General features: G+C 41.3%; 1 protein-coding gene across 1 annotated transcript; it reads right to left on the bottom strand.

Annotated features, from left to right (window-relative positions):
• Window positions 1–2,074: 2,074 nt before the first annotated feature.
• LOC111976452 (voltage-gated potassium channel regulatory subunit KCNG1-like) lies at window positions 2,075–19,568 on the bottom strand. Its single transcript, XM_024005286.2, has 3 exons — window positions 19,438–19,568; window positions 6,400–7,293; window positions 2,075–5,022 (listed from the first exon to the last, which is right to left on the bottom strand). The coding sequence occupies exons 2-3, from the start codon at window positions 7,210–7,212 to the stop codon at window positions 4,249–4,251; spliced, it is 1,587 nt and encodes a 528-aa protein (XP_023861054.1). The 5' UTR covers window positions 7,213–7,293; window positions 19,438–19,568; the 3' UTR covers window positions 2,075–4,248.
• Window positions 19,569–19,834: the final 266 nt, after the last annotated feature.

Here is a 19,834-nt window from a genome sequence, read left to right as displayed (position 1 = left end):
CGCTAGGTTTTATGGGTATTATTACACCTCCACAGTGGGGCTCTATAGGAAGTTTTCCATTGACCCAGGCTTATTCCATAATGGAAACGCAGATAGGCCAACAGKAAACATTTTCTAAAGATCAACAACATTTTTATATGCTTCACAGGTGGATTTGTCTTTTGTCGAACTTTCTTTATTGCGACAAATTATGATGGAAACAGTGTTTAAAAAAAATTGAAGAATCATTTTGAAGGCACTTGATGTCACCCACATAACTATAAAGCTCCACTCCACCCACATTTACTTCTAAATGCCTACTGCTTGCAAAATCCTTTTTTTTCAACTATAAAATGTATGTTTCTTTGCAGGACAAGGATTGTCCTGACTTTCAAGAACACCCGAATTGCTTCGCCTTGTTTTTCTAGTTTCACCATCCAATTATTTCAGATCTACATGAGTGCAAGTTCCACCCTGGCATGGACTGTGGCGATAGGTTGGCACAGGAGAATTATTAGACTGGCAAATATTAGTAAATTATTGCATTCTATACATGCAGGCTTTCTTGGGCTACTTGACACATGACACAGGCTGGAAGGCTGTGGCCAATTTATTAATGTGCAATTTGCCAAAATGGCTAATGGAAACACTTCAACCACCACATTTTTATTCGACACTGACCATAGGTTTTGCAAAGAAAAACATTTTCTTAGGTGTGACGTCATTATGTCCAGCTGCTTTTATCGACACAAGATAGTTAGCCTAAATGGAAACTCACCCTAGCAGGCAATTGTCYCATCTATTTTCTATGCGAGCACTTTCTAAATGTCGACAAGAAAATCACTGGACACCTTAATGGAAACATAGCTAATTGCAGGTATGGCATTCGCCTTTGTTATTGCCGATGAAGTGGATGCTATCGAAATTCGACTTCTCCTACCCGAAGCTGAACATGARCCACATGGTCCAAGGAATTAATATGCTGATGACGAAATTAGATACCAGCCCAAGCTCTTTCTGACATTCACAGAAATTGTTTTGTATTTTTGTGATGGGTTTCTCAAAATACAACCAGATASTGAGTGCWTAGGCTACTAGAATGAGAACATATAGGTGTTTTTGCAGCATATGAGATATGATGTGTTGTTTGCAATTTCTTCATGGCCTTGCACCTTCCTCATTATTTGTGCTTGTGCAACATGGAGTTGTAACAGATGTGATTGAACCAAGTCCACAAATATTATTACTGTATGGTAATTGATTGAATGGCAGCATCGCTACAGCCTGGAGTGTATTTCTTTAATTCTCAACCTTTATGTTGCTTTTGTCAGTCAGCATGAAAATAACAGAATTTGATTCCAGCGCTATGAGGACAAAACATCACTGTACAAGAAAAGCGATTAGCATACATGTACATCCGTTCACGTACTGGGTAAGAAATATGAAACAGGATTAGACTATACATGCACTCAGTTCACGTACTGGGTAAACAATATGAACAGGATTAGACTATACATGCACATCAGTTCACGTACTGGGTAAACATATGAACAGGATTAGACTATAACATGACATCAATTCACGTACTGGGTAAAACAATGAAAGGATTAGACTATACATGTGACATCAGTTCACGTACTGGGTAAACAATATGAACAGGATTAGACTATACAATGCACATCAGTTCACGTACTGGGTAAACAATATGAACAGGATTAGACTATACATGCACATCAGTTCACGTACTGGGTAAACAATATGACAGGATTAGACTATACATGACATCAGTTCACGTACTGGGTAAACAATATGAACAGGGATTAGACTATACATGTACATCAGTTCACGTACTGGGTAACAATATGAACAGGATTAGACTATACATGACATCAGTTCCACGTACTGGCGTAAACAATATGAACAGGATTAGGACTATACATGTACATCAGTTCACGTACAATACAAAATAATATTATAAAATTATATGGGTAAAACCCAATATGTAACAGGATTAGGGACTATACATGCACATCAGTTTCCACGTACTGGGTAAAAACAATATGAACAGGATTTAGACTTATACATGACATCAGTTCACATAAATTCACTTGCCAAACAATATGCCAAGCAGTCAAACGCAGTTGGTATTGACCCCACGACTGGCGTCTGGGATACTTGCTCATTAAGGGCTGGTTTTCCTGGACACAGATTAAGCCTCTAAAGTTGCCAGTGTAGAAATCCCCTAAAATAATGTGCAGCTTATAATATGTATTCAATTTTATTCACACTTAATAGACAATCAACACATTTGCATTTGTTTGGTGACAACAATATTACAGACTAAACAAATAAATTGTAGGATATAACATGGMACACAACATTACAGTATCATCTAGCATCACAAGTAGGATATTTCATTTATTTATGTTAGAAATTTGGATCACATGTAGGCCTATGTAATTAGATTGTTCGGATGTAAAGATAAAGGTGTATTTAAGCTCTAAATAGTCATCCACCCAAAACAGTAAACATGCATTGATAATAACCAATGATAGGTGGCAACATCAAAATAATTGAAGAGGCTCATCTCTTTGGATCCGAATTCAGGTTTCAGTTGCTGAGGAGCAACTGAAGAAATGTTCAGTTGACTGCAGTCGAAGTTCATGACCTTTGATCATATGATTGTTGTAAAGGTCATGTAGCCGATGTAGTCGGACAATTTTTATACCCATAATGCAACACACTTTGAAAGTTGGTGACCAACGTTGGTCACTGTCTTGACAAAAGTGAACGCGCCCGTCTTCCTATAGATCCTCCCACCTGCCTCCTCTGCCAAACCGGTACCAAAAGAACCCAAAAGATCCCCAAACAACCCCAAACAGGTACTCAAATGATCAGTTCATGTTCACGTTTCTGATGTTTCAGGTGTTACGCCATGTTCACATGCTAGTCAGAACTAGGAAACAGACATTTCCGACTTGCTAACTGATTGTAGTTATAGACAATCAGCAAGTCAGATATTTCAGAGTTTACTAGTTATGTGAACGTGGCGTAACACCTGAAACATCAGAAACGTGAACCTGAATTGATCATTTGAGTACCTGTTTTGGTTTGTTTATGGGTTCTTTTGGTACTGGGTTGGCAGAGGAGGCAGGTGGGAGGATCTATAGGAGGACAGGTTCATTGTAATGGCTGGAATGGAATAATGGAACGGTATCAAACACATCAAATATATAGAAACCACATGTTTGACTCCGTTCCATTTATTCCATGACAGCTATTACAATGAGCCTGTCCTCCTATAGCTCCTGACACCAGCCTCCACTGCTGTTTGGGGTTCTTTTGGGTACCTGATTAGTTTTTTTTGGGATTCTTCTGCGTACTATTGGGTTCTTTTGGGTACTTTTGGGTACTTGTTGGTACTTTTGGGTTGTTTTGGGTTGTTTGGGGTGATTAGTAGGACCCAATAGACGTATAATTGTTTGGGAAATAGCAGTTATTTAGTTAGTGAAATTACAAATGAGTCCAAGCCATCACGAGGCAGATCAGCTTCAGTTCAGTTGTAAATATTRAGCAACCAACAGCATTATTTAGAAATACATTTTTAAGACACGGAGCACACAACAATACGGACATATACATGTTTCTTCAATGTTTCATACATAAAATTGCATATGCAACCCCTAACATTGCTGAGCACCAATACACCTCCATTACATCTAACTCTTAAGAAATATGGTTATGGACTGGACTCACTCTTCACAATTGAGACACAAAAATGAATAAGAAATCGATCACGTATTACATATAGCTTATACTGTAGGTTATTTTTGATTTATGCATTTATGGAATATAATGTACTGTTATACAGCAAAATGTCAATGATCTAATACGATTCATTCCAATCTTCTTTCTGTTATTGTGCAGATCTTCTGGTTTCTGGGAACYTTTCTGGCCTCTATTACCTCATAATGGCAGACAGAGATGACATCGTCCAGAGAAGAATAATAAACTAAAACATTTTTAGCAGAGCAGGGTTAAGGTCCTCTTAACCCTTATTTGTTTCTCTCTCAGATTTCTCMCCGTAGTCTCTGTGCTTTGTGTCCTTGATTTTTTTTTCTCATCATCCACAGTCATCTGGGTCGCTGTTCACAGATGAAGTTGACAAGTCATAACGCCTCTTTTGTTTTATTCTCTCTGTGCTTCGTGTTCTTTAATTCTCCCTCCTCCACCTACTGCTCCTCCTGCTGCTCCTCCTTCTCCTCCTCTTCAGTCATCCCGGCCCCTGGTCTCAGAGGAGCCACAGCTGGGGTAGTCACTCTCCAGCGACATGTTACTTCCCAGCCCACCCATCCTCCTGCGTAACAGGAAGTGTGTCCGTCTTTGCAGTAGCCTCTGCTGCTCCTGCTTCAGTTCCACGTAGGACCGGGAGAACGTATGGAAGATGGAGGTGACTGGGAATGCCATGAGAAGAATCCCGCTCAGGATACTGCTTAGCGCCACCACCTGACCCGGAATGCTCCTCGGAACCATGTCCCCGTAGCCCACTGTTGTCATGGTAATGACAGCCCACCAGTAGGTGGCGGGGATACTGCTGAACTCGTGGGTGGCGGCCATCTCGTTCTCGATGAGGTAGAGCAGCGGGGAGAAGAGAGCAATGGCCACACAGAGGAAGAGGAGGAGCAACCCAAACTCCCGTGTGCAGCGCCGCGCCGTCAGCCCCAGAGTCTGCAGGCCCAAGGAGTGGCGGGCCAGCCGCATCACATATAGGATCCTCAGTGCGCGGAGGATCCGGAGCACAAGACCCACCTTGTCCAGGTAACTACTTCCCGAGCCCACCTTCTTCTCCCCCTGGTAGCTGTCCACTACCAGGGTGATGTAGTAGGGCAGGATTGCCACCACGTCTATGAGGTTCAGAGGGCGTCTCAGGAAGGCTAGTTTGTCTCGGTCCTGGATGAAGCGCAGGGTGAACTCTAGGGAGAACCAGCCCACACACACCGTCTCCACAATGAAGATGTTGTAGCACATCTGGGAGCACTTGCCCTAAGAGACACGAGATATTGGTTATCACCTGTATATAAACATCTAGCATATACAGCAGTGTTCTATACACCAAGCCACAAGGTGTATAGGCTTTTGTTCTGAACTCATTCTTGACTTTTTGTTGTTGAAGAGTAGGTTGACACCAGAGGGAGCTATGGTGCTGCCTAAAATCTAAGGTACGTTATTGAGGTATGCCAAATTCTATTCCTCAAATGTCAAATCGTAGACTGCAGGGCGTTGAACACAGACTCCATTCATTACAGCCCAAATATTTTCTGTTCACAGCTTGTTACCAATYTTTTRTATGTTCTCTGTTCTCTGCTCAGACGGTTCTGCACAGAGTGAGGTGCTGTGAAAGTACGTGTTGCTTTACTCAACTACAAAACCTATGTACTGAAACAAAAACCAAAACTAATTTCTGAATTTAGTTAACATGAAATAATGCTCTCCAAGGCCGAAGGTTATGTATTATTAGGAAGGTTGTTTTGTAGATATTCAATTGTAGATATTCAATTGTAGATATTCAATTGTTAACCGATTCAAAGCACATACGGTATGATATAAAGTGGCCTTAGAGTTGATTCTATTTCAGAAGAACGCATGCAGTATTATCACGAAACACTCCCACAGAGTAGGAAACGACTTATACCAGTGTATCATTTCCACACAGAGTGTACAATAAGCTTGTTCTCAGACAGAACAGCGTTTAGATCGGAAAAATTCTCCTCTTCAATTGATTCTAACCGTCTAACAATATAATCTATCAGGGATGGAATTTTGGAATGCAGTGCTCAGGTATCAGCCTTTGGAGCACCATCTAATGTCCATCACCTCTGGGGTAATGAATTACCTTCTGGGTTAAAAAATATGTTCCATTATGGTTACAACCAGATAACTGAGGCTAAAAATGAATGAATTGCTTTTGCTCCAACTGGAAGTACTCTCCTAGAACTCACAGTGAAACCAGAGAAGTGCAGTGGTGTGTGTGTGTGTGTGTGTGTGTGTGTGTGTGTGTGTGTGTGTGTGTGTGTCACTCCAATTTTCTTTTTATCTGGCTACCGAGGCCAAAAAAAGAGGAATTACTGCAGTGATCCGCCATGTCCGCCATGTTAATGAGAATGTATATTAAATTCGAACAAGACTTTTCCAAATGTTTCAGATGTGTTTTCTTTGCAAATTATAGCCCACGCACGTAATCCATTATTACTTTAACTTGACAAATGCTCTTTGTGCTTTACATTACAGCTCTGATATTCAAAATGTTTTTTTTTACAATTTCAAAATGCAGGTTTTGTTATCAAGTGTCTGGGAAGTGTACAGAGTGTATAACCTGTTGCCCTGTACTGAGGCCTCCTGGTCCTCAAAATMTCCACCTACTTGCTCCTCCTCCTCTCTCATGGCCGGCATGGTACTGATGGACAGGTTGACAGCCGTGATGGTGACAAACAAGACCGACAGACAGGCAAAGATCTTTCCTGGCAAGCCCGAGTGGGGCCTCTCCACCATGTCCCTCAGCTTGTTCATACAATGTCCCATCCGGGTCTCCGTAGCCAGGGCGGTGGAACCCCTACGGTGCCCGCTGTCCGTGTCCATCATCAGCTCCTCCTCCTCGTCCTCCTGGGCAGCCCGCTCCAACTCGTCACACTCATCCACCCTCTGGATGAGGCGGCGACGGCAGCACCACTCCAGGTTCTCTTCAGGGACCCCCCAGTAGTGCAGCTCCTCCCTGAAGGAGAGGGCACACATCTCCCTGAGGGACCGCAGCTTCCCAGCCCGCAGGAAGGTCAGGATGGTGCGGAAGGCACAGGGCGAGCGGTCGAAGAAGAACTCATTTCGAGCGATGTCGTAATCATCGCAGACGCACATGATCTCGTCGAAGCTGCTGCAGAGGCGCAGCTGGCCCAGTCGGGACAGGGGGAAGTCCTCCAAGGTGGTCCAGGGTAGTTGATAACGCAGCCCACCCACGTTGATGATGACGTGGAGTTTATGGGTAGTGAAGAGCGAGGTAGCATTGGTGAGGAGGTGGTCTGAGTCCTRGGGAAGTAATTGGGCCCGTTTGTAGTAGGCCCCCTTGAGGGCCTCCTGCTCTGACAGGGGCGGGGGTTGAGGGAGGAGGAGGAGGGAGGCATCAGAGGCACAGCTCAGAGCGCTGTAGTCGTAGTCCGAGCCATCACCTGCCAGCAGCGTCATCTTTACCTATACAGGAACAACCCCTCTACCTCCATCGCTGGTCACATCCCCGTGGTCGACCTCTCACTGGCACATGCTTACCTTTAGAAGGAGAGGAAAGGACAAACACAAAATTCTATGTATCATTATTTTATAATCTCATATGCAAAGGATACAGGTACTGGGTAGGCCTAKATATACTACAAAGGAACGTTCGTAGATTGTTCTTTGTTGGCTTGCGGGTTCCAGGACCAGGTTGAACTCTTTCCTGATTAAGATATTTGTGTTCTTTGAGGAAAGTTCTTGTTGTTGACAATATGGTTCTTTGGAACGTCAAAAGATTCCTGGCCTTTTTATTAAGCATTAAAGCCACCAACTGAACATATTAGACATTAAGTATTTAAAAATACTTTTCCTAGAAATTATGTTTTAAAATGTAGGATGTCATACACATCAAACTCCAAGTCCTCCTCCACCCCAACCCCAGCAAAAATATTGGTAAAAGCACTCGAGTTGAAGTCAGACACCGGTGACTCCAGAGTTTTTCCAAACGTTACATCTTTTCATTTAACTGAATTACCGACATAACTTTGGTAGGGTAGCTTGGTAGTTAGCTACAAAATACCATCTCTGCTTTGACTTTTCTGGCTGGTAGCAAATAAGAATTAGCTGGGAAGATAGCTAGTTGCTCGTCCTATGTCCACACAACTCGGTGGACATTTCTCTTTAGTAACTTTATTAACTGTGCTAACTTGTTTTTAGTAGCATTGGTATTCTTGGCATATTTGTTTAATGACTACCCACAATTATTGTTGATGTCAGTCAGTCATTCACAATATCTTGATTAAGATCGAAGATAATGTTGGTTAATGTAATAATGGTAGCTAGCTAGCTAGTTTTCTATGTACTGTTCATATGGGGGAATGTACTAGAGGAAGAGGCAAAGCATCTTTGTTGCTAGTTAGGATTTTTTATTGACTTTATGTATCCTGCAATTTAACTTATAAGTTCATTCAAATAAGTGGTCTGTTCATGTCACAGATGTAGTTGGCCTAAATCCTTTGACTTTTAAATAGGATAACATATTTTACTATGTAATCAGGACAGTCGTGAAGAGGGCACGACAAAGCCTATTCCCCCTCAGGAAACTAAACATATTTGGCATGGGTCCTGAGATCCTCAAAAGGTTCTACAGCTGCAACATCGAGAGCATCCTGACTGGTTGCATCACTGCCTGGTACGGCAATTGCTCGGCCTCTGACCGCAAGGCACTACAGAGTGCATACGGCCCAGTACATCACTGGGGCTAAGCTGCCTGTCATCCAGGACCTCTACACCAGGCGGTGTCAGAGGAAGGCCCTAAAAATTGTCAAAGACCCCAGCCACCCCAGTCATAGACTGTTCTCTCTACTACCGCATGGCAAGCGGTACCGGAGTGCCAAGTCTAGGACAAAAAGGCTTCTCAACAGTTTTTAACCCAAGCCATAAGACTCCTGAACAGGTAATCAAATGGCTACCCGGACCATTTGCGTTGTGTGACCCCCCCCCAACCCCTCTTTTACGCTGCTGCTACTCTCTGTTTATCATATATGCATAAGCACTTTAACTTTACATTCATGTACATACTACCTCAATTGGGCCGGCCAACCAGTGCTCCCGCACATTGGCTAACCGGGCTATCTGCATTGTGTCCCGCCACCCACCACCCGCCAACCCCTCTTTTACGCTTCTGCTACTCTCTGTTCATCATATATGCATAGTCACTTTAACCATATCTACATGTACATACTACCTCAATCAGCCTGACTAACCGGTGTCTGTATGTAGCCTCGCTACTTTTGTAGCCTGTCTTTCTACTGTTGTTTTATTTCTTTACTTACCTATTGATCACCTAATACCTTTTTTGCACTATTGGTTAGAGCCTGTAAGTAAGCATTTCACTGTAAGTTCTACACCTGTTGTATTCGGCGCACGTGACAAATAAACTTTGATTTGATTTGATGTGACCATAATGTACAGTTAACACATAACAGATGTGGAATCAACATGTGCGAGGTCATATGAAAAAATAAAAACATTAATAAATCATTGATTCCCTGTCTTTTCTCACTGTGTGTCACTAATAGGCAAAAGCCTCAACAAAATAAACCCTGTTACATGTATTGGTTGATTTTAGATGCTTGAAACGGTTGCTGATTGTGATTGATTTCCTCTGTAATGCACTTAAAAGCTCTGTCTAATGGATAGGCAACATATGATTTCACTGTGATGTTGATGCTCGATGGACAACACCTGAAATGATCTGGGGTCTGGTCGTCTTGTGGATGTAATTGTAGTGGATGTCACACATGCTGTTGGTTCTTTGCAGCCGTAGGGCAACCGTGTATCACGTAGAGGAGTCATGTAACTATGATAAACACTGGGGTGAGATGATAAATGTACTTGGAACGAAAACACTGGTGAGAACTTGGCAAGACTAATTCATAGCCCAAGGTGATATAGTTACATTTACAGTACATGGGAATCAAGATCTTATAGCAAACTTCTATTTCAGGACCACTGCATAATGACACTGCATACACAGTACACACACACAGATACAGACACATAGACCTAGACTCAGCAATATGATATCATCATAAAAAGCAGGGTGACTTCCTGCTTACAAAAATGGATTTCTAATCTGCCAAGACTGCCAATATTGGCTCTTCCCAATATGAACATTTCTGCCACATTGGTTCAACAACATTGGGCAAATGTGGTTGTTCTTGATGTCCCCCTGCTTGTACATCATATGGCTGACCCCTATACCTTTAAGGCAGCTAAGCAGAGGCAACCCCAACCCCAGTACCCGGTTCAGTCACAACAAACTGATCATTATCGTCTAATGATGCAACACTAAACCCACACCGTTGGTCCCTGTTACATAAAGATACTGTGCACACATATTTGAACACGTTTACTCATCTAGATGAATTGATATAAACATAGCCAACCATTTCCTGTCAGAAAACATCTGCTATCCATTGCGTAACAGTTGCAGTGTAGTTTTTCCAGTGCTGCTTTGATTTTGTCAGACTATATGGTAGCTATAGCACTTAGGGATGGATTGATTGCATGTGATACTTAACACTTTTTACAATACAATCACCTCTTAGTTATACAGCCTCACTCTCTGCAACTATAAAGAATAGCCTTTTGTAACACTACAATTTCCATCTTGCTGTGTGTGAAATGACTACCAATCCCACAATACAACACACGTTTTAGTTGTAAATAAAAAAAACATATGACAAAACGTATAAAAATGTATGTATCGCAGTGCGTCACGGTCAGTGGGTGGTTATTAGGCGTTTGCACTGTCAGTGCCTCAGGCCAATGATTACTTCTCTGTTTCCCACCTGTCACATTAGAGTGAACCACCCCAAGCGAAGCCAAAGATGATGTAGTACATTGACATTCACCTATTCCTCTCATTTAGCCTGCTTGGTTTCCCATGGGAGCAATCTGTGTTTGGTTTGCCACTGGTTGTTTCTAAAGAACAGAGGGCCCCATCTTAAATAGAAGGGYAAAAGTATCTTAATAATACTAATGATAATCCATTTAATATGTATAGTGCTTTTCATTACAGTGTTATCTCAAAGCTCTACATAGGCAAAACTATAAATAATGATAATAAAATACAATATACAGTACATGTGTCACCGTGAGAGACATGGGCATAGATGTGGCTGAAGGATGCCCAGTTCAGCACCATATACAGAGCCAGCCACCTCAGCACAGGAGACAGGTGTGCTCACTTCAGCACCGTGGGCAGCGGCAGTGGCTGCAGCATAATGGACAGCAGCACTGTGGAAAGCTGCACTGCRTTCGGCCCCAGGCCAGCCGAAGACAGTGCCACAGCTTTGCTCACCCAACACACCTGTGCAGGATTACTAATCAGCACKCCTGCAAGGCATTCCCTAATCAACTGACTGGCACAAGAGTGCAGGCTGGACCTCACTCAAGTGAAGCAGTTAGGAAGACAGCCAGAGCGTGCCTACTCTCCAATTTTGTGGACTAAAACGCCAGAGACACTTAAAAGCTTAGCAAGTAAAATCTGTAAAACTTAAAGCTAAAGTAAAAGCGTCTGAAACTTGAACTCTTTTGTTGTGTGTTTACTAATTGCCACTTGTGTAGTTGGGCACACCCCACTCTTCCTGACAATAAACATTCTCCATTTTGAATCAAGGCAGGAAGTGGCAATAATATGTCCTAAAAGGACTTTCCAGATGAGGACTGTAGAAATGTGTTTTAAGGCTGTTTTAAAAGTTCTGATTGATGGAGCATCTCTCAGAAGGCTCGGTCCCCCATAGTACGGAGACGTGTCTTGGGCAATTGAAGCAGTAGGGAGTTGCTGAGAGTGCGAGGTGGCTCATTGATAGAAATGAGGTCACTGATGTAGGTGGGTCTCAATCCATTCAAGGCTTTAAGGCACTAGGAMGATTATTTTAAAGTCAATCGTGTAGTTGACCGGAAGCCAGTGGAGTTCAGCAAGGATGGGGTTGTTGATTAATCGCTCTGGATAAGAGGGTCTGATAGATGACTCAAATGGAAATGGAAAGTAGATATGTGGATATGTACGAGATGGGGTGAGGCGAAACATTTGTCACAACGAACAGCAGCTTGAATCTGCTCAACCACTTGAACAAACTATACAGGCTACTTTTGTGATGGCCAATGACACTGCAGTTATTCTCAACAGCATTCTGTATCTTGATGGAGTACTCAAAACATATCACCAGTAGTGTGATAAATAGACCATTTTAGTTTCAACAAACGGTGTCCTATCTGCTTATAAAATCCTAAATATCCAGTAAAATGAAATGGCCATTAAATTGGCTAATTTATTGATGCTCCAAGGATATTATACTGATAGATACCAATCTGTAAGAAACATTATTGTGAAACATTATTAAAATCCTCTCCACTTCTTTGCCCAAAGACAGTAAAAAGAACATTCCACTCTAAATTGCAGAACAATTATGTCTTCTTCATGCTCCAAAGATAAAATTCTCAAATAAATMATCTTAAATTCCTCTCCTCTTCTTTGCCCAAAGACATGGATGGCAAAGACCGGATAGATAAAACCCTTCAATCGCTCTGGCGCCGCTTGTTTTCTCTCTGGGGCCAGTAGTAACAGGTGGTCCTTTGGCCTGTTTCCAGTCACAGGAGCGCCCGTGAAGTAGTTGTGTTTTAGAACTCTACTGTGCCTTTTAACACCTCCTRGAGGGAGAGCTGTATCTCCCAGAAATCTCTGAGGAAGAGATGAAACAACACGGAGCCAAAGAAATGTTTCTCTCTCCACCAGATCGCCTAAGGTCTGGCCCTCTGTCGATGGGCCTCTCCGTGCCGGTGCTATGCCGCGCTATCTATTGCAGCTTTGCCAAAGGGCATGTTCTCTCCAGATTGCTTGTGAGTCACTGGCCTGGGCTGTGATTCTTTCTATCTGCAGAGCTCACGCGTCTCCAACTGTGCTTCGAGAAACTGACACAAAAAAGCACTAGCAGATTATACAGGACACTTCAAGGGTCTGGGAAAGGCTTTATTACTGAAATTTTAGAGTTGTCCGTGGCTTCGAAATGTAACACAAATACAGCAGATTTCCTACAGCGCCTTGAGAATCTGACTCAAACTGCATTGGAAATGTAGTGAGCAACTCACTTCAAGTGTCTGAGAAAGGCTATAAGTTGATCAGAGGTGATCCTTATTTGGTGATATTTTCTCAATTCTGGCACACTTTAAATCAACATTAAAGTTTATGTTAGCTTTTAGAGGTCATTGGTTTGGTCATGAGTAAAATATGTTTTGGTTTCAGATAAGTCTGTGTAAAAACAAGTACATTATAGTAATTATACAATGCTTAAATTCATCTTATTGAGTTCTTTTTGATCTKTACACTTATATGTTAAGTTTAGATCCAATGTCCACATTTTGCTAATCTCTCATAAATCAAATATTTACAATTCAATACAGAATCAAGGTCTGTGAAATTCAAAACTCAGGTTGAATTTGAATATGCAAATCATATACAGTACCAGTCAAAAGTTTGGACACACCTACTCATTCAAGGGTTTTTCTTTATTTTTACTATTTTCTACATTGTAGAATAATAGTGAAGACATCAAAACTATGAAATAACACATATGGAATCATGTAGTAACCAAAAAAAGTGTTAAACAAATAATTTGAGATTCTATTTGAGATTCTTCAAAGTAGCCAGCCTTTGCCTTGATGACAGCTTTGCACACTCTTGGCATTCTCTCAACCAGTTTCATGAAGTAGTCACCTGAAATGCATTACAATTAACAGGTGTGCCCTGTTAAATGTTAATTTGTGGAATTTCTTTCCTTCATATTGCTTTTGAGACAATCAGTTGTGTGTTGTCAAGGTAGGGTTGGTATACAGAAGATAGCCCTATTTGGCAAAAGACCAAGTCCATATTATGGCAAGAACAGCTCAAATAAGCAAAGAGAAATGACAGTCCATCATTACTTTAAGACATGAAGGTCAGTCAATGCGTAAAATTTCAAGAATTTTGAACGTTTCTTCAAGTGCAGTAGCAAAAACCATCAAGTGCTACGATGAAACGGGCTCTCATGAGGACCGCTACAGAAAAGGAAGACCCAGAGTTACCTCTGCTGCAGAGGATAAGTTAACTAGAGTTACCAGCCTCAGAAATTGCAGAGGAGACTGTGTGAATCAGGCCTTTGTGGTCGAATTGCTGCAAAGAAYCCACTACTAAAGGACACCAATAATAAGAAGAGACTTGCTTGGGCCAAGAAACTTGAGCAATGGATATTAGACCGGTGGAAATCTGTCCTTTGATTGGATGAGTCCAAATTGGAGATGTTGGGTTCCAACCGCTGTGTCTTTATGAGATGAAGAGTATGTGAACGGATGATCTCTGCATGTGTGGTTCCCACTGTGAAGCATGGAGGAGGAGGTGTGATGGTGTGGGTGCTTTGCTGGTGACACTGTCAGTGATTTATTTAGAATTCAAGGCACATTTAACCAGCATGGCTACCACAGCATTCTGATGCAATACGCCATCCCATCTGGTTTGCATTTGGTGGGAATATAATTTCTTGTTCAACAGGACAATAACCCAACACACCTCCAGGCTGTGTAAGGGCTATTTGACCAAGAACGAGAGTGATCGAGTTCTGCATCAGATGACCTGGCCTCCATAATCATAAACCTCCGAACTCAACCCAATTGAGATGGTTTGGGATGAGTTGGACCACAGAGTGAAGGAAAAGCATCCAACAAGTMCTCAGCATATGTGGGAACTCCTTCAAGACTTTTGGGAAAACATTCRAGGTGAAGCTGGTTGAGAGAATGCCGAGAGTGTGCAAAGCTGTCATCAATGCAAAGGGGGACTACTTTGAAGAATCTAAAATATATTTTGATTTGTTTAACACTTTGTTTAATGTTGGTTACTACATGATTCCATATGTGTTATTTCATAGTTTTGATGTCTTCACTATTATTATACAATGTAGAAAATGTAAAAATAAAGAAAACCCTTGAATGAGTAGGTGTGTTCAAACTTTTGAGTGGTACTGTATCTTTCTTTAGTAATACGGTTCGTTACTTTTTATTCGTTTTGTATTCTCTGTCATTATTTAATAATCCTGTCTATGTGGTGTGAGTAGAGTGGTAAATATTTTTCACCTTCTACTACAGACGTGTCTTACTTTGCCAAAATTGATCAAAACAAGTCTGTCTGGAGGACTGGGTCCCTATTTTTCTAATGGCTTGTGTGCTCTCCTCTCCTGGGAGGACTATCCTTCTCATCAACCCGTAACAGTGTCTACGTACTGTAGACCTAAAACCATTTGTTTTTGACCCCGATCTCAAATGTGTGGTGCAAGTAGGCTATTCAAGATGACAACAGTATACAGCCTGAACTGGAGTCTTACATTCTCCTCTAATGACCATTCAGACCACATAATGACCATCTGAACAACATTGTTTTCCTTTAGAAACCCATCTAACTTAATGAACTCGAAGTGCGTAGTGTTGAAATTGACTTTTGACCACAGAAATACTGAGCCAATACTCTGTCTCTGTCTCTGTCTCTCTTGCTCGCTCTCTCCCTCTCTGTTTTCAAATCTATTTTTTATGCAGGCAAGATTCAATGCCTGGAGCAAACCTTACATCGTAAGACCTATGCTAACAGAAACTCCGGCAGGAATTGCGGAATAGAAAAAAAGGCCCTTTTCTGATGTAAGTGGGTGGATTTAATAAATACTGACTACATTTGAACAAGAAATATCTCAAGGGATGTAATTGCCATGCTAGCCCTCACCATGGTCCACAATATCCAAATGTGATTTACTTTAATCCACACCATACTTTAATACTTTTACTTTATATCTTTCATATAACCAACAGTTGGTTTCATACAGTATATCGTATATTTTACATACTGTACTTCAGATTTGCATACTTGGATTATGAAATGATAATGAAAACATTCTTAATCTTTCCTGTTGCTCTTACTTTAAAAGAAAATCCTTTATGCCATCTTTCTAATTTATGTGTGTAGTGGGGAACCTTTCAACGCCAACCTATGGAGATGTCCTATCTTGCAGTTGCAGTTGTCTTTCCTTCGGTAGATTCTTTCCACACTCAGCAAATGTCAGGCCGCTAATGGGAATTATCGAACTTTGACCATTTTCTCCATTAATCTTAGTGTTCCGTCCTTGTCCTTCTTCGTGCCCTCAGGACTACCCAGACAGAAGCTGAGAAGACACTGCCAATTCCTCCTTTTCTGCCTGGCTGCTCCATATTATGCCTCAGCTTTGCACACATATTARCACTCCTCCTCATCCCCTCAACGCCGCCACACCGTGACTGACAATAATTAGGGTAGCACCCAAACGCTCACTCTCAACCCTACACCTTCCACCCTCCACCTTAACGTAACCTCCATATTCTTCTTTCTGAAGTGTCTTGACTCTCTACGGCACTGGTTTGGAATAGAGAGTAGTTTTTCCCTGTCATATTTAAGTGATCATTAGGCTACAGAACTGGAAACATAATTGGCCAGTGGACAACACTTGGGGAATTCTGCGCACAATCTACTGTATCTTTCTGCCCAAGGAACTTAGATGTTCTTGTAAATTGTAGAGAGTACCTCTCAATCTTCATAATTTAGATTAATTGTGCCCGTAAAAGGACATTTGTAAAGCAAAATGTAGTTTCTATCTAGCTTTATGAGGTAAGTATTCTTATCTTGTTCTCATGGGTTTGGTTCTTATGCATATGGTTTCTTTCTTGTCCATCCACATTTTCTGTGGTCTCTTTGTTTGATATCACACTCTCTGAGTTGGAAAGWAAACTCACAGATGGAACAGAACACAACTTTAGATTGCGTAATGATTATGCAAAATCTCAGCTGTGAGACTGTGTGCATTACATTACCACACATTAGTATCCTGTTATAGTACAGTCCATACCTGTCTCGGACGGTGCAAGGTATGCACGTTTAATTAAGGTTCAATTGACCCTAATCCTGCTCTTCGCTGATACAAGAGTCCCAGTAGGGATGTGCACAGGCAGAAGGTCTGATGTCTGATGTTCATGAAGAGAGCTGCCTGTCATGTCTGTCCTGTCACTGCAGGGACAGAGTGTTAGAAGGGATTGCTCTGAGTGGCTACTAGACCAAACCAGACCCCACTACAGGCCTCATTTGGATGGTCTGGCAGGGAGGACATTGAACGACAGATAAAAGAGAGATGGAGGGATGAGAGATGGATCGTTTTGCACWAAAAATTAGAAAAAACAACATCCAGTCTTTCTGGAAACCATTATTAGATTTGTGTCAGCCTGAACAGAGAGGAGAAACTACTTTAGTTGATGGGATGGATTAACAGATCTGGGCTCTAGGAAATTACAACAGGGGACAAAGTTGTTTTGTGTGGAGTTGAGTGAAGACTGGTACTTTCACCAGTGGTACTGGTAGCCAATGGGATAGATTTGATAGAATGGTTAGTGACTCAAAAAGATGGACAGTAGGTTCCTCTGTAAATTATAATCTGCTGTCAGCAAGGATTTGTACTGTAACATGTTATTGTAGAAAAGGAGATAGTAAATGTCTAATGCTGTTTAAATGCACATCATTTTTATTGTAAGCTTCTGTCTGCTTACTGTTCAGCCAGTGTTGGTTTGCCCAAATTACTCAGACCCAAAATATATAAATCATTCTAGACGGGAGATTTGTACTGTACATCAATTGCTATTGAATATTTAATGCTGGAACTAGCCAACGTTTTAAGGCACTCAACTCAAGTTATGTGAAAATGGGGGAAGAGTGAAGTGTTTTGCTCTCCAATCACACACCACCTATCCCAGCCTAACTTGTGTCGACAGTTAGCCCTGACCAGAGAGCAGAAAGGGCTCTGTAGACTATTTTCCTCAGGTGCATTGAGAATGTAAGTTTTTTAATGCCGTTAAAATGGCGACTCTGCAGTCTGATCTAATGACATGTAAGGACATGTCGCTCAGGTCCTCCACTTTTAAAGGCATCTGGGAATAAGCAGATTATATTTACTCTGGCACTGGCCCAGTCTGGGTGGAATGGGGGAGCATGACTGCTATAGATGTAAATACAAGAAAGTCTTTAGTTAATTTCATTAAAATCAGAATGACCTTGCAGAGTGGGTGAAATAGATCTATAGATTACACAACATACATCATAAAGGGGTCTAAAGAAAGAACTTGCATTCTGTGCACGATTACATTTGAGGAAAATCATGGTCAGATTATTGGTAGTATCACAATTGATTAATGACCCTCTTACATATGTGATCTAACAACAGTAGCGCTAGTAAATCAACACAGCTCATATTGCTTCCCTTCTTATGTCTGGTATTGCTCATAATTTGCCATTAATCAATTTCCAGTAGTGGCTTTCAGAGATGTAATCAAGGTTTTGAGCATTGCTTCCTTCATGTTGCCAGTTGCAACTAAATATAGAATATCTGTGTAGGGGTTTACAGTGTAGAGCAGAAACATGTTAGGTACTGTATGTAGAGTGTGAAAATGCCAAAAGCAGCCAAAAGTCTCTTAGCTCCTTATGCATAGACTCGACATTCATGTAGTCAGACTGATATAGCTATCAATGTCTGTCTAACTTGTGTCTCCAAGCCCTGAATAGATTAGTGTAGCGGGTCTCTACACTTACAACCAAATATGGGGAACTGTGGGCAAGGAGTATGATAAAACATTGTTATGCAGTTTTTGACTCCAGAAACGTATATTATGTTGAGTAACCTATCTGTCAGTCAATAGTATTCACTCTCTAATGTGTAATACGTCTGTCAGACTGTGAAATTACTAGGTACCAATCATGCTGGAACCATTGTGTCTTGTGAAGCATAAATTCAGCTTAAATTCTGTCTTTTTGGCCATTTTGAATAGCATTTTCTGTATGTTGCTCGGATGCTACAGCTACGGAATTTCAACAAAATCTGGCAAATATATATATTTTTTAAGTGACTTACCATATACCATATGTAATATATTGGCCACTCTGTTACCATGTAGTGATCTACGGTATGCTAATCATAGTCATCTGTCAGAGACATGGAGATGGAGTGATAACATTAGAATAAATGAACAGATGGAACCATTGGATACAATCAGAGTGCACAGTAGCTCAAATGTTTATGGCCCTGGAAGAATAGTATATAATTCATATTTAATTCAAAACCTGAGGGGAAATGTAAACTTGCAGTACATACGTAGCTACTGTACATGTGAAAATATCAATGTGTGCAAGAGTATCCTTATAAAAACGTAACAATTCTGTCATCTTAATGTGATGCATGGTTGACTCATTTTTCCAACTAACTGTTGGTGAACATAACAACATGCTCGTTAGATAAACATGATCATAATCATGGCAACTGTGGGGGTGATTAGTACATTAACAATTCTAATATTACATCACGCAATGGTTTATCATGTGTTACACTGAAAATTACAACAAATTACAGTCCCTAAAATGTTGATAGGGTGGTCAGCATCAACAGATACACACTTACCACGTCTTGGTGGATACTGATAGCACTTAGTTGATACCGCCATGCATTTACTGTTACATGAGCTGTCAAAAGGGATTGATATACTGTACAGTATGTGTATTAACATCCCCTGAGATGAGGTAAATAAGAACAAATATGATGAAATACTCACTGTGGTTGCGTATCATTTCTTCCCACAGCTGTGAGTTTCAGTTTATACAAAGTGATCAGAAATGCAAGAAAACCTGAAGTCCTAACTGTTGCTGTCGCTTCTGCATCGAACACCAACTCTGCTCTCTCTGCGCACAGGCACAAGGCTTATAGAGTACTAGCAGGCTATTTGATGATCATGAGCAACAGGCTATAGGCTCCCCCTTCCTCTCTACATCAACAGCTAGTCTCGCAGCTCTGACATCACAGGTGGGATGTGCCATTCTGCCATTATTCTGAGAGCTTTTCACAGAAATCCACAGCAACCAGCATCTAGCTGGTGAGCATAGCGGAGGGTTCCACCTTTGAAACAGGAATAATCCCTCTTATTTGACCGTAGACTCATGTGGACGGTTTAT

This window comes from Salvelinus sp. IW2-2015, linkage group LG17 (genome assembly GCF_002910315.2).
Source record: "Salvelinus sp. IW2-2015 linkage group LG17, ASM291031v2, whole genome shotgun sequence".
Classification (NCBI taxonomy): Eukaryota; Metazoa; Chordata; class Actinopteri; order Salmoniformes; family Salmonidae; genus Salvelinus; species Salvelinus sp. IW2-2015.
This window is presented reverse-complemented; position numbering and strand designations above follow the sequence as displayed.